General features: G+C 44.2%; 2 protein-coding genes across 2 annotated transcripts; both read right to left on the reverse strand.

The window, feature by feature from the left end:
* Positions 1–7,889: 7,889 nt before the first annotated feature.
* On the reverse strand, positions 7,890–13,795 carry LOC116321552 (transcription factor IIIB 90 kDa subunit-like). The gene is made up of 16 exons (XM_039600815.1): positions 13,647–13,795; positions 13,081–13,112; positions 12,932–13,004; positions 10,647–10,796; positions 10,461–10,557; positions 10,255–10,381; positions 10,136–10,175; positions 9,942–10,037; positions 9,499–9,860; positions 9,391–9,438; positions 9,204–9,285; positions 9,081–9,133; positions 8,735–8,994; positions 8,583–8,634; positions 8,328–8,484; positions 7,890–8,237 (listed from the first exon to the last, which is right to left on the reverse strand). Exons 2-16 carry the CDS (start codon positions 13,108–13,110, stop codon positions 8,179–8,181), a joined length of 1,686 nt encoding a protein of 561 aa, XP_039456749.1. The 5' UTR covers positions 13,111–13,112; positions 13,647–13,795; the 3' UTR covers positions 7,890–8,178.
* A 21-nt stretch (positions 13,796–13,816) lies between these two features.
* Positions 13,817–20,840, reverse strand: LOC120433862 (transcription factor IIIB 90 kDa subunit-like). Its single transcript, XM_039600816.1, has 3 exons — positions 20,666–20,840; positions 15,438–15,646; positions 13,817–13,986 (listed from the first exon to the last, which is right to left on the reverse strand). The coding sequence occupies exons 2-3, from the start codon at positions 15,619–15,621 to the stop codon at positions 13,817–13,819; spliced, it is 354 nt and encodes a 117-aa protein (XP_039456750.1). The 5' UTR covers positions 15,622–15,646; positions 20,666–20,840.
* Between the last annotated feature and the right edge of the window lie 1,795 nt (positions 20,841–22,635).

Here is a 22,635-nt window from a genome sequence, read left to right on the forward strand (position 1 = left end):
AGATCCAGAAACAAACATCCTTTTTATCTTAAGAAAAATCAAATCACAGTTCATATATTCTATCTCAAAACTCAACAAAACAGTCATACACTCATGTCAAAAATTAAGACTTTACTCACAAAATGGTAATAAACAAAACCAGCATTTTAAATACACGCATTCAGCAATACATAACAATTTCTATAAACTCCCCAACACTCTAGGGATTTACGCAGCCACGTTCTTTATTAAACAACTGTTCAAACTCCTTCGTGCACTCACGTTGGCAGCCGTTTCATTTACATAGACACAGGTTATCTGAAAATAACTCACAGAGCTGCAGCATTCTCTCCCTCAGTCAAACTCATCACGCACTCACACACATAGCGGTGACCCTTAAGCTCGGTCACTGATCACACATTCACCACATTTAATTCGACTCTATTTATCTTCTCATAATATGCAAAACCAACCTCTTAGTTACAGATATTTTAGCAAAATTTTTTAAACAATAGTTACACATTCACTCCACTCGAAACCCGAGCGATAGTCACTATGAGCGTCACTGCTCCTCATTTACATAGACACACACCATCTAAAAATAGAAGTCAGCAGGCTGATACAGAGACTCCCTTCAGCCGAAGATTTCTTACCATTATATTATTATCTTACAGAGGCGTCCTTACTTTTACAACTGCACAGATTTTTAGGCCTCTTAGTTCCTATAAATTTAAACAAATTTACCCATAACGGTCCGACCGATAAAAGTCCCTGACTTTTTGCGACCAATTTTAGCCAGTATTCCGTCCCTGGCGGTGGCCCGATGCTAATACCTAACCAAATTTATCGTAGCCAAAAAGCGCCAAATAGGGGATTCGATCGATCCCCTAGCAATTTCGGAGTTCCCAACCTCTCCCCGTTGTCGGCGGTACTATCCCTACTGTCCTAGTAGGCCTAAGGTCAGCGTCCTGCCTTAGTGCAAGCGTTACCAAGGAAAATGCGCTTCTTAACAGATGCGCTGTCGTTCTAGAAAAATTTATAATGATTTAAAACAACAATCTACATCCAGAGCGGATAAGATTGAGGCAGATCTCCGTTGTGGACATAAGGGACTTGAACCCACGAACTGACCATCACCGTAGATCAAATGACCAGCGGGGCTTCACCCACACAATAATCAAATTCCCTACCACACTAAAATTCTCTCAGTACTATCCTTTATTAGTCTTCATTATCCTTATTTCAACCGATATGCTCATGAGATTACAATCAGAATCAAATCAAAACAGACATTCATCAGTAACTTTCAGTGAGTAGACTTTCTAATTTTGTCGTGTTCAATCTGACACTTTTGGAAATTCACTTCAACAGGTAGTGTCTTACCTTTTTTTAGTTAGCGGCGAATGTCCCTCACTTCCACCACTGATTTCCGTCTGTCCGCCTGACCACCTCGGACCCTGTCCAGCGCCTCCCTGGCCTTCTCCTCTCCTCAACCACGGGCAGAGCCCCAAAATGTTAAGGTTCAAAGTTGGAGAAAAGAGTGCGGAGGCTCACAAGCAAATAACAACTCTGGTCCGGAAGATGTGGTCAAAGCAAAGATTTATTGATTACAGCGTGGAGTCGAAGCTGGGCAAAGTCAGCAATCGAACTGAACTCACGATGATTAAACAAAGGTTTTATATGGGTACAATAACAAAGCCCCCTCTTTTGCAAAAATAGACAAGGTACAGCTTACGTCACCTAAACCACAAAATGTTCCGTGAACTTTAACATGGTTTAAAGAACATTACGTCTCTTGTCTCGACATCAGTTGCACTTCCTCTGAGTACTTGGCACAATTCTGCATTTGCAGCAAAAATACATCTCCACTTCTGCCCTACCAAAATAGATCTGTTATGGTGTGTGTGTGTGTGTGTGGTGTGTGTGTGTGTGGGCGCCTGCTGTGTAGGCTATGTATGTGTCATGACCCGTTGCACCTTTGCCTCACACTGCTCGTCTTAGCCAGACATAGGCCTGTGCACATACACAGCTGAACTCTGTGTGATTTCTAGGCTAAATGTCTCACTCAAACCATGAAGGAAACTTACTCAAACTGAACTGAAACTTAAAACTTACTCAACAGATATAAGGTATAAATGATAAAAACTTAAATCTTAACTTTAAAGAATATAAGTAATAAAAGATAAAAAAATCACTCCAAGCGTATGTAAGCAGGTGTGTTGCCATTCCTTTCAGAGCTCCTGTCCTCCTCACCGTGTATTGGCTGATCCTTAACGCCTGCCAAGAGTTTCTGACCTTCACTTGACCAGGAGCCACAGCTCTTTTAATAAACTCAAATGCAATCATGTGTAAAAGATTAAAATCATTTTCATAACAAAAGTTCTCTCTTCTCAGATGTACCAATATGTTTGCTCGTCTCTACTACAGTTCAATCATTGAAAATCACACTGATCAGCATGCTCTGTGGAAATTACAGATTACATCATGGCAAAAGCATTTGTCAGACCCCTCACCTGCTTAGAACAAAAATGAAAAAAGAGAGCTGATTATTAGCTCATCAAAGTACAAAACAAAATCACCTGACAGGTTTTTTCCTAAGTGCACTGTTACAAAAACTATGGGCCCTTTTAGACATGTCCATGTTTATCAAAACTCCCTCTATTAAAATGAAAAACAACAGCCCCAAAAAATCTTAAACCATCTTAAATTTCACCCATTCGACGCACTGAAAACCTCATCAAAAGATCAAAGACCGTTTGCACAATGTCTCCCTTCCTCACTTTGCCATGTGTTCATTCAGCATAAGATCTAAACCGATTTCAACAACGTATCATCACTAAATTATAAATTTCCTGTCCAAATCTGCCCCTCTGAACAGACCTGACCACCGTAATCAAATATCCTGATACTTTACCATTATATATTTCGCCAAATAATCTTCAACAGCCACCGCTCTCTCTTGAACTGAAAGCCTCCGAGACACAGACACACAGGACGTGTCTTTGTCACTTCTTACCCCAGTTAATTTGCATAGTGGCTCACAGCTCAACAGCCAACTTGACAAGAGAAATACATGTTTGAACCTTATCACATTATTGAATTATTTTCATTTTCTTTCTATACTAATCACTTGCTTTGATCACTCAGTACGAGAGCACTCCTAAGTCACTCTTATAAAAACTGCTTTAATCACTTTTCTTTTGTTTTTTCCATCTATTATATTAAACATTCACACCATTCTCTCACTCATACAAGCAGCAAGCTGATCTTCATTGCATATGCTTATGTTCTTAGCCAGGTTTTCAATCAATGTCTCTATGCATTAAGCTTTGATTAGACAAGCTTCATGAGCCTGTCTTTGTAAGGTTAATGCATTTTCTGTTTAATGTGTGTATTTTGCATCTATGGCCATGATCTCCCAGACACTTCCCAATTCTCCAGTTAAGCAGTCAGTTTTCTTTTCCCGAATTACTAACCCACATTTTGATTTCCCACCTTGAATAAAAGCACTCCTGGTCTTCAGCCAGGTGTTGGGAGCTTACTTTTCAGGTTCCTGGACGCATCATGCTGTGAACAATTCAACCAGAAACTTGCCTTAACTTATCCATTGATGTTAACCTCTAACTTTCTTCCGACTGCTGGATCTGGAGAGTTGGTCCGGGTCTGCTTTACTCCTGAAAATAACAAAACTAAGACATTTTCATTATTATCATCATTGCTTAAACGACCCACTTCTCTCTCTTCCCTGCCACAAATATCAGTTATGTCATGTTTGTGTCATGAATATGAATGTAAGCGTTTTCGTCATCGTTGCATTTCATGTTAATTGAGTGTAAGCTGCTTTCTTCATTGCAGGGCAGGTGATCATCTTAATTAAGTGTAAGCTGCATCTTCATTGCATCCTATATTGTGCTAATCATTGCATTTTTATGTATTCATATTTAATTTATGCATCTTTTCACTGAGCTTTAAATTCAAACTATCTCACTTCTGCTCCATTTCAAAAATAATCTCACATGTAACAATTTGTATATGTGTGTTTTCTATTCGTGTTTACCTCTTTTAAACGTGATATGGTGGACATCACTAAACACTTATGAGTTCCCGCTTCAATTTTCATTCCAATTATATCCTATATTCTACATGATCCAACTCGTCCAGGTTCATCTCTCACTGGTCCTCTTTCATTCACAGTGTCCTGTTCGAGCTTCAAAGCTCCAGCAAACACAGTCTCAACTCAGCTGTTGTCTTCTTCTCTGTTTCTTTACAGTCTTTTCTTTTAAGTTAAGTCCCACCATGGCAAAATATCACATTCAGTGCCTTCAGTCTTATTTTCATTTGTTCTGTTTTCTTCTCCATTCATCCTTTCAGTCTTCTCTTCCAAGATTGCTCCAAGCATAGCAAATATGACACTCAATGTCCAGTGCTCTTCCACAATTCTTTATCCGACTGTTCAACTGCCCAGCCTGTATTTTCACAGTACATGTTGCATTAGTCTTACATGCTGCTGCTGGTCATCAGTCGTCATCAGTGTTAATGGATCAGTGGCACTGCCGTTTGCCTGCTGTATTAAAGTCCACGATGTTCTGTCGGTCTTCATCAGGCGATTGACTGGCCTTTAAGCTTCTTCTCAGGGTCAAGGACAAAGTGAGAGATCAAGCTGCACAATTTCGAGCCAAAGCCTGGCTTATTTTCTCCCAATTCTATTAATCTATTGTTCTACTAAGGTTCAATGTTGAGAGAAGTCCACCTGTATTGGCACACTAAAGCATATAATTAGTATCATATTCATTTCTTCTTCTTAACGGCTTCATTTGCTTCATGTGCCTAGAAGTAACTCATCTGTCTCTCTGTGTTCTTTCTTTACACACTCAGTTCCTTTTATGGGCATGCAAAGTTCCTGTCCCAGACACACACACATACTTCCTGTTTCTGCAGGCAACAGTCAGACTCTGTCTCCCTTTAAATTTCACAGTCTACAAACAATCAGTAATTCTACTAAATCTTGATCCAAAAACAATACACTTTCATTTCATTCACACACATTAAACTAGAGCTCTTTCAAACATCAGGACAATTAACACTCCTTCACACACAGGACCATTCTTTAGGTCAGTTTTATAGCATCAGTCACCCAATAATCTCTTAACTGGGTTTACCAAGTGTATATACTTATGTGTTTTCAATCGGAAAAATAAACTCAACCTGTCATAACATCACTCATCTGTCTCTCACACCGCTTCTCCCCACACACACATAGCTAAAAATAAAACACACCACCATTTATTACTCAAGATATATACATCTATCAAAATTCAGTCACTTACTATACATCCACACTAGTATATTCGAACTGTATTTATACAATTCTAATGAGCAAAACCAGCATCTTACTTACAGGCATTTAGCAATATTGGCAAACAATAGTTATAAAGCTCAATACTCTCAAAACTGAAACCACCCTCTCTCTCGCGTCACGCTCCTCATTTGCATTTACACTCACCGTCTAAAAATAGAAGTCAGCAGGCAGTGCTTCTGACACAGAGACTCCCTTCAGCCGAGGATTTCTTATTATTATATTATTATATTACACAGACGTCCTTATTTTTACAACTGCACAGATTCTAGGCCTCTTAAATCCTACGGAGTTTCGACAAATTTATCCATAACGGTCCAACCGATAAAAGTCCCTGACTTTTTTGCGACCAATTTTAGCCAGTATTCCGTCCCTGACGGTGGCCCGATTGCTAATACCCTAACCAAATTTATCGTAGCCAAAAAAGCGCAAATAGGAGACTCTAACTCCTAGCAATTTCGGAGGTTCCCAAGTTCTCCCCCGCTGTCGATGGTACTATCCCTACTCGCCGGTAGGTCAAGGGTCAGCGTCCTGCCCAGGCGCAAGCGTTACCAAGGAGAAAAGTGCGCTTCTTAAGGGTCCCAGACTCCTCGTCCTAAAGTAATTTAGAGTAATTTGAAACAACAATCTACACCCAAAACAGGATTAAGATTGAGGCAGATCTCCCGTTGTGGACATAGGGGACTCTAACCCACAAAAATGACCATCACACGTAGACCAGATGACCAACGGGACTCTAACCCACACAATGACCAAATTCCCTATCATTCTAAGAGTTCACTTAGCAGTCCAACTGCTTTCTCTTTTCATTCCTTTATTCTCATTACTCAGTACTGTCACTTATACTTCATTATCATTACTTCAACCGGTAAACTTCATGAAAACTTCACCAAAATTAAAAAACAGACATTCACGAGTAATTACAGTGACCAGGCTTTTAATTTGACATGCCCAATGTGACACCTTTTGGAAATATATTTCAACAGGCAGTGTCTTACCTTTAAATGCCCCGGGGAATGCCTGCTCACTTTCACCACTGATTACCGTCTGCCCGTCCAATTACCACGGACCCCGGATCTCTCCGTCTACCCCAACATTCCCTCTCTCTCACCGGAACGAGCCCCCAAATGTTAAGGGTTCAATGTTGAGAGAGGAATCCAAAAATAACCACAGATCCGGTCCGGTGTGCAATTTGACGGCATTTTAATGAACACATGTGTGAGTTCAACAACCCAATCAGTATTGAACTGCTTTACCATATTCAAACAACGGTTTTATAGGGTTAAGCTAGTACAGCCCTTTTTCTGTTGCTAGGCAGATTTAATACAGCATCGTCAGCCTAAACCACAAATGTTCTGTCAACAACCTTTAACATAGTTTTAAAGAACATAGTCTTGGTCGGTGCCTCCCTCAGCTCGTCTTAAGCTGTAAACTTATCTCCTGGGACATCTGTTGCACTTCCTCTAAAATGCGTCGGCACAATTCTGCACTTGCAGCAAAAATACATCTTCACTTCTGCCCTACCAAAATAGATCTATTATGGTGTGCATGTGTGTGTGTGTCTGCAGTGTATGCTATGTATGTGTCATGACCTCTCCTGCACTCCGGCTCACCTCACACCCCTCGTCCTAGCCAGACATAAGGCCTGTGCTCGTGCACAGCTGAACTATGTGTGACTTCTAAATGTCACACTCAAATGATGATACTCAAAACATGAAGGAAACTTACTCAAACTGAACATAAATGAAACTTAAGACTTACTCAAAAGGATATAAGTGATAAATGATACAAACTTAACTCTTAGCTCTAAAGAATATAAGGATATAAGGATATAACTCCAGGCATATGTCATGTAAGCAGGTGTGTTGCAATTCCTTTCAGAGCTCCTGTCCTCCTCACCGTGTATTGGCAGATCATAACGCCCGCCAAGAGTTTCTGACCTTCACTTGACCAGGAGCCACAGCTCTTTAATAAGCTCAAATGCAATCATGTATAAAAGATTAAAACCATTTTCATAACACAGGTTTTCCTTCTCAGATCTGCCAATATGTTTGCTCCTCCTAATATAGTCTAACAGCAACCCCAAGCAAGCACTCTGACCCTCTCTAGAAATGCCAGCTCCCCCTAAGAACACTCCATGGGTAAAGTCAGGTTCTTCCTTGGTCCCTCTCTCGTGGAAATCTTCTCCTGTAAAGGATAGAAAACACTTTCTCCCTACTACGGCTCTAACTTACTCTGTTCCTCAAGTGCTCTCTTTATTCAAACCTGATTCAACCTAATATTACTCAAAACATGAACCTAATTGCGTATTCGTATTCGTAACATTACTCAACCTTTGTAAAACTCTTAAAGCACTGCTTGCACGTCTCTGCAGGCTTCCTGTTGGTTCCTTATCTGATCACCAACATCCTATGCACAAAACTGTCGCTGCTGCTGCAGGTGCCTCTCATCTAAAGTCACCTATCACAAGAAAGTGTATCAAGAAAATCATTATAACGGCTAATTCTACTAAAGGATCAAAGAAAAAAGAGATCATCTGGTTCTGAGATCAGAAAAACTCGTGTCCACTGTCAGCTCCTTTATTGTGAAGGAATGGTTGTTTTATTGTTTGTATTGAAATACAGGAACAACAAGAACACACACACTTACATACACACACCGCTGGTTTCACGTCAATACAAAAACATCTAAAAACCTCAGTACTAGGAGGATCAATAAAAACGATCAGGGATCAATCAAAGCAGAAATCAAAACAGATCATTAACCGGTTCCTCTGATATGGATCTGTGGGACGTGGATCAGCTGCCTTGGCTCTGGAGCCTGGATGGAGTTTCTTCAGGGGGTCAAAGGTCAGCAGGGCGGAGATAAAAGATCTCCTCCTCGTCTGCATCACAACCGTAATCTGGATGACACAAATCAATCAATCAATGAAATCAATCAATCAAGGTTACTGTAATGATTTCCAGAATGAAAGTCTGAACCAACTTCCCACCAGCTGCAGAGCTAACACACTCCTCCTCTTCCTCCTCCACAGGAGATGGAGCAGTTGGGGGAGCGGGGCTTGTTTCTGCTGCAGAGCCAGGGGGCGGGTTGGACTCGGTCTCTGCTGGTGCTTGTGCTTCTGTAACCACTGAGACTGTGCTCTCTACCTGAAAGTTTAACATCAGGCAAACCGGGTAAGGAGGGAGTAATACGTGCGAGAGGTGAGGAAGGACACACAGGTAAAACAGGCAAGGACGATGCGCACCTGATGAGCTGTTTTCTTCTTCTTTTGTGTGGAGGAAATGAAGTGGCGGAACCTGAAAGAGCAGAAGAGAGAACGTCAGGATTACGTGGAGGACAGGTTAAGGGATAGTCGATACTGATGCCAGGTTATTGATCACAGATCAGCTCAGATACCTCTTGCCCATGATGCTGGTGTTGGCTGCAAGGTCTTGGTTACCGTCACTGGTCTTCTGGTGGCGGTTGAGTCGTTTTTGTGCTGCGGTGGTATCGGGGGTGTGGTCGGGGGAGCTGCTCAGACTTCCTGTCCCTCGGTTCAGGTCTCTGAGGACGTCATAGTTGATCTTACTGGAGATCTTCTTCTTCTCCAACATTCTCTTGATCGCCTCACCTGCTGTCAATGTCTCGATCTGGTCCCGCTTCTTAGACTTCTTCTTCTGACAAAACATACACCCCACGGGGTCACAGATCAGGTGGGTGGAGCTTCAGGCGAGGCTCTAGATTGAATGCTGGTTTCACTCACCTTCTCCTTGTAGGTGCCCTCCTCCTTCTCTTTGTTTATCTGCTCCTGTTTCTCTGGAAACACAAACGCAAATCAATCAGAATCAGTAATCAGTAACACCCATCAATGATTGCTGATGAGCACCTTCCTGCTCCTTCAGGTATTCAGGGTTCTGCTTGATCCACAGCTCCATCTTCACCTGAACCTCCTTCTCATTTAGGATGTACTGCAACACACAGAATGGGCCAGTCCAAAAACAGCACGTATAGATGGGTCCTTTCACACTAAAAGTTGCTCAGGTGCCTTTGTACCTGTGGAAACATTAACTGACCTTATCGATTTTTTGATCGTCGATATCTTTCAGGTCCAGCTCCTCGCTCTGCGGAGATAGTCACCTGAAAGCAAGCATGAAACTTGATTCTCACGAACCATCTCTGACTCCCCTATGATGTAATGGTGATGTCACCATTCTGTTACAGTGGTTATCCTCACCGAGCACTCTCCCGCCACTCTCTGATGTGTCCGAGGTCTGGAAAGTCTGCTGGAGGCTCAGGCTAGCGGCGCTCGGCAGTTTTCCTGGAATGGAGGTCAGATAGGCAGCCTGACGGTGGGGTCCCATCGACTCCTTCTCTGGCACCGCCTCCTGATCTCCGGTCACGCCCCGTCCCTCCTCCTCCTGGATCACCTGACACAGGAAGTCCTCGGTCAGGTGGTGGGTGGCGACTTGGAATTCCACGCCTTCGCCTTCGACCTCCTCAGGCTTGGATGGCAGGGACAAAACGTCGCCGTTGTCCTCGGGGTCTGAAAACAGACAAGATGGAGACAGCTAAGTGACTGTGTGGGCGTGGTGAGATGGTGAGGTGACCCAGCATCAGAACTGACCGACTTCTTTGGTGTAAGTGGTGTAGATTCCTCTGAGTTTGGGCCGACTCTTCTCCAGCTCGGTTTCGATCTCGTCCTTGTAGCAGCTGATCTCTCCTGATGATGACAGGAAACGCATCGTGATTCAAAGATTCCAAGCCCTCCCCACACACACACCTGAGGCAGCCCACCCAGGTAAAAAAGGACAAACTGACCTTCAACCTCATCCAGTTTCTTAGCCAGCTCCTGCTCTAACTGCAAGAAACCAGGAAGCACAGACTGGTTAGCCAATCGGAGACCTAGCTGCTGCAGCCAATCAGAGACAAAGATGTACCTGCTGCATTTTGGCTTCTTGCTGTGCAGCGGTGAAGGATGGGGGGTCACACTCCTGCTCCAGATCTACTTTCATGAACTCATCGATGGTCAGCTGACTGGTGGGCATGTCCTCAAACTCAGTTAACCTGCAGGGAGGGAAAGGCGCTGAGATCTACTTCCTGTTTTGGTGGGAGTCAGGTGTACTCAGGTGTTTGTGTGGCTCACCTCTTCCTCAGTATGGCCTGGTAGATGATCTTCACCACGCCCGATCCGTCCTTCACGAGCAGCTGAAACATATGCATCCGAGCTGCTATCAGGAGTGCTGAGGAGGAGGAAGAGGAGGCGTTAATGTCTGCTTTGTGCACGTTGCCGCTGACGTTTGTTGCTATAGTGAAAACTTCCACGTTTCACCTGCTCCACAGAGTCCGGAGGGTCGGCGTCCCGTGTGCATCCAGTCCCTCTTCATCCTCTGTACGAGACGAAGAGCTGTCATGGAAACCTCATGAGGCTTCGCCCCGAACTCCAACATGTGAGCAAAGCGAGGAATATACAGGCAGGGGTCTGAGGAGAAGGAGGAGTGCTTCACTGTTAATGGTGTATCAGGACTCTATAAGTTAGCTGTGAGTTACACTGACCACACATCACATTGGAGACTGCAGACACTCTGTGGCAGTTTCCCTTCATGACTGCAAACCCTCACTGATCACCACGGTCACTGAAACTACACCGCACCTGAAGAGTGTTCATACTGTCCCAGTGTTCAGCGTCCACTGAGCCGCTTCTGCACTCAGAAGCTGCATTTCTGTGTGTGTCTGCTTGTTAACATGCATAGTATTTTATTTCTTTATAATAGTGGCTTGGACACGGACATCACCATGAAACAAACACACTCATCTGTATGTGTCTGTAGCAAACATAAATATACGGACACACACACACCGTATTCAGTGTCCATGGAAACACTTGCGGCTGTGCGTTTGCTATGTTCTTTTCCCGCGCTCTGACACCCTCTTGCGGTGTGGAGCCGTGATGAAGGCAGCGATATGGTATAAGATGGCGTCCGGAGGCAGGCTGCAGCGTTCTGCTCGTTTTAAACGTTAACAGCGGAAGGACGCGGGCACAGTGGGCGTCACACAGGTAACCCGCACACAAAAAGCTCCGTGACACGCTGCACGGGTTCAGCGCTGAGAAGCTGGGACGTGATTGGGACTCAGAGCTGCAATTATTGATGATCAAGTGTTACCAGGCAGTGACCCGATCTCCTGTTCACTCGCTATACTGAAGCAGATGTGGTGGCCATGACCTTCTCGGCCACACTGATGATGTTAATAATATCAGCGGTCTGCTGTCTCCAGACCTCTGCCAGTTAGATACTGTTCACTGACTGGATCCATGTTAGTGATCAGAGCTCAATGACCACAGTGCAGACAGGTGAAGCATTACAGACTGCAGCCGAGCTGTTCTCCTCCAGTCTCCCTCAAGGCGAGGAGGTGGAGGTTCTGGAGGCGAAGAAGAGCTTCATCCAGGTGAGCGACCTATGGCTAACTGCTGAGGACATCTATGGAGACAGCGGCAGATGCTGCCACCCCACCTGTACCTGGTGCAATTCCCTTCCATTACACTGCAGGAGTTTACAGATGGGGCAGCGCAGTCGGATCTGTTGTTCACCGCTACCAACAAACCCAGGCTGGAATTCCCCACTGTGAAGCGGGCAGGGCTACTGCCATAGAGGTGCCACCGCTTCCAATCCTCGGCCTACCGCAGCAACCAGTGGCGCTACAGGGGGCACTGTGACAGCATCCAGTTTGCCGTGGACCGCAGGATTTTTGTAGCTGGGCAGTGGCGGGAAGGCCGAGTAGGTTGTGAGGATTGAATTGAAGAGGCAGGAAATCGTTCTAGCCCAGAAGTTTCTGTCAGATGGGTCAAGCAGCACCTTGTTGTTCAAGCCCCCATGCAGGTAGAGCAGGACACCTTCTACATGGTCAGTGCCGTCTTAGATGGAAATGAGCTGAGTTACTTTGGCCAGGAGGGCATGACTGAAGTGCAGTGTGGGAAAATGACCTTCCAGTTTCAGTGCTCATCAGAAAGTACAGATGGCACCGGGGTGCAGATCCCAGAGGTCATCCTCTACTGTTGAACTGGAACCCGGAGCCAAGGACTCAAGCCAACAGGCAGGAAATCAGAACCTGGAGCTCAGATTCAATCAACGGACCTGGCGATGGGGAGTTGGCAGCTGACTGAACCATGCCGTGGGCGTGAGAGCTGATTGGCTGTTAGCTTTGTTCAAAGTGTTTAGAGCCTCCTGATTCTTTGAGAAAACAAATTAAGAAAGTTGTAGTTTCCTGCTGCTGCCACTAGATGTGGCTCTCACACCGAGGGTGAATTTCAGCTTTTTCTGTGTGTTGTGGACAATGAGTTGTACTTGTTGTGTTCAAGGTTACATCATTATGTGTAAAATGAAAATAAAAATGTGAATGTGACGAGAAATTACTTCAAGCCTGTATTCGGTGAAAAAAATTGCAGAGAAAAGTAAAAAGTTGAAACTGATAAATGTGATTGCTGTTGTTTTTCAGTTTCATTTTTTCTGGATGTCGGCACATGTTGCTGTTTATCACACTTTACATGACCTGTAAGACTGCATTCTTTGTTTTCCAGTGTTAAGTGCTTTAAATAAATAAAACAAGTAAATGGCTCACCAATGGCAGGAGCATTGATGCAGAGCTCACAAGCCAGCAGCAGGAAGGTCTTTCTCAGGATGTAGACATCCACCTGGACACACAGCATAGAGGTCACACCTCAATGACTCCCTCAGAGTCCGCTGAAAGCAGCTGAGGCTCGGTCTTACCTGCAGCAGATCGCTGAGGTCCAGCAGCATGTCTGAGGCTCATCTAAGGAAAACCCACTGAAGGTTTGGAGGTGAAAAGTCAGAATGAAGCCTGTAACCTGTAACTGTGTTTTGACTGAGTTTGTGTTTGATTTCAAACCTCAGGTTTGTTTCATCGTTGGTGGTGTTTTTAATGACTTCACACTTCAGAACAGAAACTTATCAAACGTGAATGAAAACCCGTCAGTGTCAGATGTAACGCTGTTACCTGTTCCAGATGTTGCAGATTATCTTAAACAGCACAACATCTGCGGCACGTTCAGGTGATGGAGGCCTGAATGTGCCGCAGATGGATCAGCTCCTGTGACAAACCTGCATCCACCTGCAGCTGATGAAAGTCTGGCGTCCGTCTCCTCTCAGGGTTTTAAAGAGGAGATGAGCTGCACACCTGAGCTACAGGTGAGGAAACCAGGTCAGCGGTTCACCTGGCTGCATGTAAACAGACTCCAGGCTGTCGTGCTTTCAGATTTCTGGGTTGTCTCTGCGATTTGCACATGCTCAGTGGGTCAGAGTGGTCGCTAGGATACGTGGGGTGCCCTCAGTGCAACACACAAGGTAGAGGCAGGCGGCGATGACGTGCTCTGTCTTGTGGCCCCAGGTCAGGTGTTTGCTAACGACCAGCTTGAAGAAGTTGAAGGCGGTGTCGAGGTGGTGCTGGTTGAGCTGCAGCTGACTGCCCATTGCTGGATCTGGCGGCTTACCTGCATACACAAAGGCTTGTTCGCCTGTGGCTCACGGGACATCCCGCTTCCAAACAGCCACAGGACTCACCGTTCTGAAGCATCTGGGCTCGCAACTCTTTACCGCTGCTCTTGTGTGAAACAGAACCAAGGAGGACTTTGATCTTTGACCCTATCACTGTAGTTGCTGCAGAGCATTTTGGGTAAAGACGGGTTAGTGTTATTCTGCTAAAGAGTAAAAACAGAAAGATCCAAGCAGCAGTTCAGGTAAGGAGGGTGTCACACTCGGCTTCCTGCACCTATGTCAGAGTCCACAGGTGTCCTGCACACTGAGCGCAACCCTGCTGAGCACCTCGCTTCAGCTTGGGTTCAGGATCTGGTTTTATTCAGCAGACTTTCAGCTGCTGAATCATTCAGTCTGGATTTTTTCCTAATCAGACCCACCTCCGCTGTGTTTCTCCTGTACTCCCATACAGATGTGCTCAGAGGTTTACAGACACTCATCACAGGCATGAAGTCCGAGTTTTCGTTCCAGGGTGGAATGATTGTACAACATGTTTACTGACTTTAAAAATTCAGTTCAGTTCAGTGTTATTTATACAGCGCCAAATCACAACAACAGTCACCTCAAGGCGCTTTATATTGTAAGGCAGACCCTACAATAATACACACAGAGAAAAACCCAACAATCACATGACCCCCTATGAGCAAGCACTTTGGCGTCAGTGGGAAGGAAAAACTCCCTTTTAACAGGAAGAAACCTCCGGCAGAACCAGGCTCAGGGAGGGGCGGGGCCATCTGCTGCGACCGGTTGGGGTGAGAGAAGGAAGACAGGATAAAGACATGCTGTGGAAGAGAGACAGAGATTAATAACAAGGATGATTCAGTGCAGAGAGGTCTATTAACACATAGTGAGTGAAAAAGAAACACCCAGTGCATCATGGGTATCCCCCAGCAGCCTACACCTATTGCAGCATAAAACAAGTTTCTGTGTATTTTGGTTTAGTATCTTTATGTCTTTCTGCTAGGACCTGCTAGGACACACACACCATTAGTTAATGGTGTGTGTGTGTGTGCGCGCATGGCTGGGACATGGCCCTGCTCCCTGCTGGATGCTTAGTGCCCTCCCTGGGATGCTGGTGCTTGATGTTTTAGTGTGGTCGTTGGCCCATGCCCTTGGTGGCTCGTAGTGGCCTGTATGTATCTGTGTATTTTCTAATTTTTCTGTTCTACATGCTGTATGTTTGTCTTGTTTACTTTTTTTTTATCTCTTACAGGTGCAGCAGTTGGCGATACATTGTGCATTTCTGTTTCTTTCTGTTTGGTTCGTGGTTCCAGTGAAACATTTTAAGAGGAAGAACGAGCAGACTTCCACTCTTGTATGATGGACATCAGTTAAGGCCCACGAGGGGAACGCTCAGGCGGACACGTTTCTGATTCTGGATTCGGAACGAGAAGCTTCGAGACACGTTTCTTGTGATGTTTTCTTCTGAAACATGGCACTAATTAAAGTACCTGAACTGGTCAGAAGCCTGCTTCTGTGAAACTTGGATGGACTTCAGCAGACTCACATGGTCTTCCTTATAATCAGCCCTTCCTGTTTCACCCTAACCCGCCAGCCCCCTGTTGGCGTCTCACCATCAGCAGACACAAACTGTCCCACGGCGGACGACACGCCTCCGCTTCCCTCCACAAACTGGACCTCGGACACGATGATGTTGTCCTCCAGAACCGAACCGCAGCCGGTGCACACGGTGCTGCCACAGGCCTGGTCCACGTCGATGTCGGACCCCCCGCAGGTCCTGCACACCCGGGAGCTCATGGTGGAGGTCAGAGGTCAGCAGTCCCTGAGGTGAAGAGACCGTTTAGATATCAAGCTTTCACATGACGATAAGTATGAAGGTCACTCTCACTTCCTGTTTCTGATGATGATGTATATGTGTTTAGGATAGCTCCACTGTGCAGTAACTGATGAAGACTCATACAACATTTTAGCCAATTATCTGTCTCCATCTCCTCTGTCACACCAACCCTCTGCAGCTGTGTTCAAAAACCTAGGCTGCATCCTCCTGAGGCCGCATTTGTAGGCCGATTATGTCACAGCGACGCAGCGAAGGCTGTCCCAATTCGTAGACTCCTCCAGATGCGGCCGACAAATGCGTCCTCCTTTTCCCCGAATTTGAAGGATGGGTCGGGTGTATCCTTCGTGGCCCAACCTATCCCAGAATTCATAGCATGGCCCAGCCAGTTCCAGTTTCCAACAATGGCGGGCGCTGCTAAGTTTTAATATTACTCTTTCTGGGTCACAAAATAAACTTTTAACATATTTTCAGGCGAGAATGTAGCTGGTTTATCAAGATATCACATATTTGCAAAAGTGCTCCGACATTTTCGGAGACGTCTGTTACCCACCAGCTCGATAGCTAGCCAGGGTTTCAGGGTCACTAGAGCCGGCGAGGACATTGAACTCCGGCACATCATTTTCAGACCCCCGCGGTCTTTGGCTACTCAGGTTAAACATGATATATAAGTCACTTAGATAACCTAAAAATGTTATTGTTTGGCTTTTTTCAGTGTTTTATTTGTTCCTGAGTAAATCGGTTTGGCTGAGATTAAGTTATAGTTTTCACACATCTGTATAAACGTCAAACAGAAAACTGATTAAACAGAAGTGTGAGATGGTCGAGAGTTTACTCCAGTGTCCTGTTATATCTTAGATAGCAAGGAGCAGACGGCTGAGTTTATTAAACTCCACCAAGACAGCGGTGACGCAAATCAGAAGGCTAGACCGTCCAATTTCACAGCCTTGCACTTCCGGTCTTCTCGGCCTTCAAAGGACCCGGCCCACGTAGACCGCGAAGGCCAGGTCCTCCGAAGGATGCGGTCTAGGTTTTGGGACACAGTGTGCATGTCCTCCTTGACCATGTGCACGACCCTCCTCTGAGCTCTTCCTCTTTTCCTCCTGCCTTACAGCTCCAACTTCATCCTCCACCCTCCCTCCTCTGCACATGCTCAACCCACCTCAGCCTCTCTGACTCTGAGCTGTGCCTTTTATGGACCCATTTCCATCCTGCTCACTGAACATGTCCATCACAGCAGGTCTCACCTTCCCTTTCAGTTTTGTTTGTACTCTCTTCTTCACCTCTCTGTGGATTGTTGACCCTCATGCACCTTCACTACCTCTGCTCCTCCATGTTCACCTTCCTACTTGTCTCCCTCTCATTCACACTCGTGTATTCTGTCTTGCTTTTATTCTTTCATACCTCCACCTCTCCAGGCTCTCCTCCATCTGCTCCCAAAACTTTGATTGGTTGCAGCTGATGTATGAAACAGTCTGATTGGCTCAGCTATTCAATACTCTGAGAGAAAAGAACAAATCTGATCACTTTTAGTTAAAATGACAAGTATTAAACCCTTTCCAACTTCACTATACCACCACACATCACATCCTGTTCTCTGTCTATCTGTTGGACATGCCCAGGAGTCTGTTTAGCTCCACCCCTTTGCTTTTGTGCCTCCTTGTGCCACACTGAGAACATGGAAGCTGTGGGTTAAGAAGACTCTGCTTAACTTTTAAAAGATTACCATAAATGTAAAGGGATATTTCCTCACTTGAATTTATGGTTGTGTTCCACTAGATCCCTTTATTGTTAAATTTGAAGAAATCGAAATACTAAGATGGTAAGTTGATGTTATCCTGACGTTAAAATCAAAATGGCTGTTCTCTCTAGGTAATTTTTCATGGGTTTCATCGACAACCTAACCGAGATTCTGTTTGAAGGCACAGCAGTGCTCTCAGTGATTTGGCAGAGACACAAGTGCGACAAGTGTGACTGTGCACCCCGCTCTCGTCTATAAACCTAGTGAACGTCCGGTCACTGTAGCCCCGGGAGTTTGCCTGCAGGGCAAACGGGTCAGCCAAGGATGCAGTCAATATGGGTCTTCACTACATCCTGCATCACCTCGACCAACCTGAGACACACGCCAAGATACTATTCATGGGCTTCAGTTTGGCCTTCAACATCGTCATCCCAGACATGCTCTGCTAGAAGCTCACCCAGCTCACTGTGCCCATCTCCACCTGTCAGTGGATCACCAGCTTCCTGATGCCCAGACCAGCACCGGCCTGCTCCGGGGGTGAGCTCTCTCCCTGCTGCTTCTCCCTCTACATTAATGACTGCACCTTGGGAAGTTCGCAGATGACACCACCGCCATTGTTCTGATCTAGAATGATTACGAGTCTGGGTAGAGACAGCAGGTGGGCCAGCTGGTCCACTGGTGCAGTCAGAACTACGTGGAGCTGAACCCACTCAAGACTGCGGATATTGTACTTCCTACCGTAACTCGGGAAGTACAACCATCATCCAGTCTGTCCTGTGCACACTGATCACTCTCTGGTCCTAGTTCTAGTTTTTTCCTGGTTACATCAGTGCAGAACCATCTTTAAGCTGTTCTATGACTACATTGTGATATTAAACCTCTGACTGAATCCTCTGTTTAAACACCTGTACCAAACTGGAAACCTGAGAGCGAGACCCAGGTCGGTATTCCAGATGCTGCATCTGCAGATTCATCTGTTTCTGCGAGTTTAAGAGCGAGTAAAATAATTTACCAACAGCAAGACAACAGCAACACAAGGCAAACATAGAAGCATGCAAAAATGATAATCAACTAGCTTAAATCAAGGCCAAAGTAAAAGATGAGTCTTTAAGCAAGATTTAAAAGCCTGAATAGTATCAGAAGTACAAATGGCAATAGGAGATTATTCCATAGTCTAGGTGCTGCGATAGCAAAGTGCGATCCTCTGGTTTCAGCCTAGACCTAGGTTGCATTAAGAGCATCTGATTAGAGGATCTTAGTGCTTTTGGGGATTATACAAATGGAGAAGTTCTGTTAAATAGCTAGGCGCCATATTGTTTAAAATTTTATAAGTGAGTAGAAGAATTTTAAAATCAATACGAAATTTCACAGGAAGCCAGTGTAAGTTAGCTAAAACCGGAGTGATATGATCATGCATTCTGGCACCTGATAAAGACAATTAAACAATGTATGCAATGTATCTGTGACATTCAAGGTCAGAGGAAAAGATATTTGAATGTCATCGGCATAGCAATGGAAAGAAATATTATACTTTTTGAAAATAGATCCCAAGGGCAACAAGTACAGAGAGAATAACATAGGGCTCAAAACAGACCACTGAGGCACCCCACAGTGAAAGGGGCAGAAGAGGAGGAATATTGCCTCATAGCAATGGAGAATGACCTCTCTGGGAGATAAGATTTAAACCAAGACAAAGCTGTGCCCTTAAGACCAACTACTTGATCTAATCTTGATAAAAGATCTTATGATCTCTGGTGTCAAAAGCAGAGGTCAGACCCAGTAATACTAAAACCACAGAGCAACCTGAAACAGCAGTTAAAGGAGATCATTAAAACTCTTAGCAAAGCAGTCTCAGTACTATGTTGGCGCTTAAAGCCAGACTGGAACTTTTCACTAATACCATTGGTATCTAAGAAGGTCTGAAGTTGTTTACAGACTACTTTTCCAGGATTTTTGACATCAAGGAAAGTTTAGAAATCGGCCTATAATTGGAAAGAACACTGGAGTCAAGATTAGTCTTCTTAATAACAGGTTGTACAACAGCAGGCTTGAAGGCAGACGGTACACAGCCTGAAGACATTGATGCATTCAATATGAATAAAATACAAGGTCCAATAGTGTTCAGCGCTTCCTTGAAAATGCGGGCTGGAAGAATATCATGTGGGGAGTTGGAGATTGTTAAGTGATCAATTATTTCCTTTACATCCAAACACAGGCTCAAACTGCTGGAAAACAGCAGAGTATGGAGGCATGGGACACATGACTCAGGAGCCGTAGTTTTACACTCCAACTTTATTCACCTCCAAACATGAACTGAGCATATTCCGCCCAAACACAACAGAACCCTTCTTCCAAGCTTGGGTGTGAGTGGAGCCCTCTAGTGGGTCGCCACAGGAGCATTTAAAAGCTGGAGCTGGATGTGAGACTACCGGTGAAAACGGGGCCCTTAACGTTGTAACTTTATCAATAAAATGCCTTAAGAAATGTTCACAAAGGGACGAGGAGGCCTCCTTATATGTGGTAGCACAAGGATCAATTAGAGTTAAAAAATGTTAAAAAGGGCGCGAGGCTTGTGGCAATTGGTCAAAATAAGACCTGACAGAAAGGCAGATTTAGCAGCTTTCACGGTCTTCTGATATTTTGCTAAACAATTACGAAGAATTTCCAGGACATTTGAAGTTTGTCCTTTTTCCACTTCCTCTCAGCGCGACGGCATTCACGCCTGAGAGCATGGGTAGTTTCATTCAGCCAGGGTTGATATAACAACTTAGTATGCTTTGTCTTTGTAGGAGCCACAGTGTCCAAAATAGAAGAGCATGTGGAATTAAAAAGATTGGTAAGCTCATTAACCGATAAATCCAAAAGACGTCTGGAGTCGTAAAGGGCAGAGTTGGTAAAAAAAAGAGCAGAGAAATTAGCAGTAGTAACAGAATTAATCGAGCGCATCTGACGCTAGGAGCCGTCACCGTTCAGCTCCATATGTCTTAGCAACATGAAACATAACCGAAAAATGTCATATAAACAACGGTCCAAGTCCAGTCAAAGGGTTTTTCCCTTTAACTATATTTAAATATTTATAATCAGCATCGGATGCAGCATCTGGAACATGTAAACAAATCTAACCGGCTATCCATTAAAGATAGATAAAGATTAAAGAAGTCCAGACGCTTTCTTTCCAAGCTCCTTACTACGATGACCTGGATGACTGAGAATCTTAACAGACATCTAATCGGCTATCCTGAAACACCGGGACCGGATCCACTCACCGGGAAAACTTCAGAGTCTGGTCCCTTAGAAACTGTGTTCCGTCCCAGAACCCATCCGGTCTCCTTATCGGCTGCTAATAACGGTTATTGATCAGTTATTGATCACTGACTGCTTCCAGATCGCAGTTTTCGCGCTGGAGTGACGTCAACTCACTGGGCAGGGGCGATTTTAGCCCATTTTTAACCAGTAAGATTTCTTACTTGTTTTTGACAATATTTGCTGTTTGTGTGACACACTACTAAAAAAATATAAAAAGCATACAGTACTTGGTTGAGACGTAACATTTTAACAACAAAAGTATAGATATCCCCCCCCTCTCCCAAAATGGTTTGTTCCAGCTCGGCTCTCCGCTGCTCTGGCTCCGTTGCTGCCAGAGCGATGGTGGCTGAGACGCAGCGGAGCGGAGCTGTAAGTGCCTGGCTTAAAACAGGGCATGTTAGCTGCATTTACCTTCCGTTACTCTTTATATAGTTAGGTAGGAGTCAGACCATGTTTCTTTTTAAGCTGAAAAACCTTACACCAGGTAACCTGCAGTGTGGGAAACGTGTTTTCCTACGATGTTTGCTACCGTACAATCCCTCCTGCTCTGTAGTAAAATCAGCAACATTTGACCGTCCTGTTGCTCCCATTGAAATTTATACAGCCTATTTAAAATCTGAAACTGAACATTTTCCGTAGCCTGCTGTTTTTACCACTGTCCTGTTTGAAATGGATACTAACTAGCTAACTGACTGAATGCCCATTAACCTTATAACTCTTGTGTGTGTGTGTGTGTGTGTGTGTGTGTGTAGAGAGACAGCCAGGTTCATAATGGAAGTTTTTCAAAAAAAGCCACATTCAGGTAAAAGTGTAAAATCAAATAATCCGTTAATCAAGAATAATGTTGGATCAGTGTTTCAATATTTATATCTTTTATTAGATGTTCTTGTGGTTTGGTTATTTGCCTTTTGGTTGAAAGTACACTGAGAGAGGACTTTTTGTTAGTGATCTTAATAGTATTTTTTCATATTAATGTAATTTTTTTTTTATCTAATTGAATACAATCTATTTGTGTATGATTGTCAGTCCAAAGAGGAGAGAGGAAGAGGGAACATGAGGAGAAAGTACAAGGTCAGGAAGAACCAGGTAAGAAAACGGACAGGGAATAGTGACAGGCACAACAGAAACTATTAACCTGACAAAGAGAAAAAACCTGATTTTACTCACACAATCTGGAAGTTTTGTCCTCGCTATATTAAAGCTGCTATACAGAATCTGCAAAACAAACTGGGTTGAAACATTTTTGACCCTCTTTAACAACATTCAACATAACGTGATAATTTATTGGGAGATTAAAATTAATGATATATTTTTATGTGGTTCAGCCACAACTCTACTAAAACCTCAGCCAGTAATAGGTAGGCCAACTTTTGGACCATCTAGTTGTCTGTGTGAATGCCGCAGTACATACATCACATTTGCGCACTATCAGAAAGTGCCAAACAGCCCTGGTGGAGTGAGGAGCTGTAAAGAAAAGCAGAGTGCTCTGTTTATATTCTAAAAATGTTTAAGCTAGCTTGTTTCAAAGATTCTGTACTGCAGCTTTAAATGTTTTCCAAAAGCACACACACTTCTCCAAAGTTGATTCTGTTCATCTGGATGTAGCGTTTTGTGGGAGAAAAGTTTCATCACTCATCCAAGTGACTTTTTCAGTCTCAGCTGATTGCAGGTTTCCCCAATCTTATAAACAGTACATTTGCATAGTGACTGAAACCAGCCCACTGAAGGAACAATGGGCTGGGAGGTCAGTTCCTTAATCTTAATCACACATACACTTATCAGTTATTCTCAAACTTTTTACAGTGTGTACCACCTGATAAAAATGTCAAGCTCTCCCAAGTACCACTATGAAAGCATGAAACTCATAAATCTTACAACACAAAATTAGTATTAGTAAATTAGTAAAATTAGTATCTGCAGTAACGATTTT

Source organism: Oreochromis aureus, linkage group 17 (assembly GCF_013358895.1).
Source record: "Oreochromis aureus strain Israel breed Guangdong linkage group 17, ZZ_aureus, whole genome shotgun sequence".
NCBI classification, from domain to species: domain Eukaryota; kingdom Metazoa; phylum Chordata; class Actinopteri; order Cichliformes; family Cichlidae; genus Oreochromis; species Oreochromis aureus.

Bases quoted from the DNA above. Each gene is read 5' to 3' on its own strand.
- LOC116321552 (XM_039600815.1), bottom strand. From the start codon at position 13,110: ATGCTGCTGGACCTCAGCGATCTGCTGCAG. The intron at 10,176-10,254 runs GTACATCTTTGT...GGTTTCTTGCAG, and splicing joins AAGAAGCCAAAATGCAGCAG to TTAGAGCAGGAGCTGGCTAA. The intron at 8,635-8,734 runs GTATCTGAGCTG...CTGCTCTTTCAG, and splicing joins ACCAGCATCATGGGCAAGAG to GTTCCGCCACTTCATTTCCT.
- LOC120433862 (XM_039600816.1), bottom strand. From the start codon at position 15,621: ATGAGCTCCCGGGTGTGCAGGACCTGCGGGGGGTCCGACATCGACGTG. The intron at 13,987-15,437 runs GTGAGACGCCAA...AATGCTCTGCAG, and splicing joins ACAGTTTGTGTCTGCTGATG to CAACTACAGTGATAGGGTCA.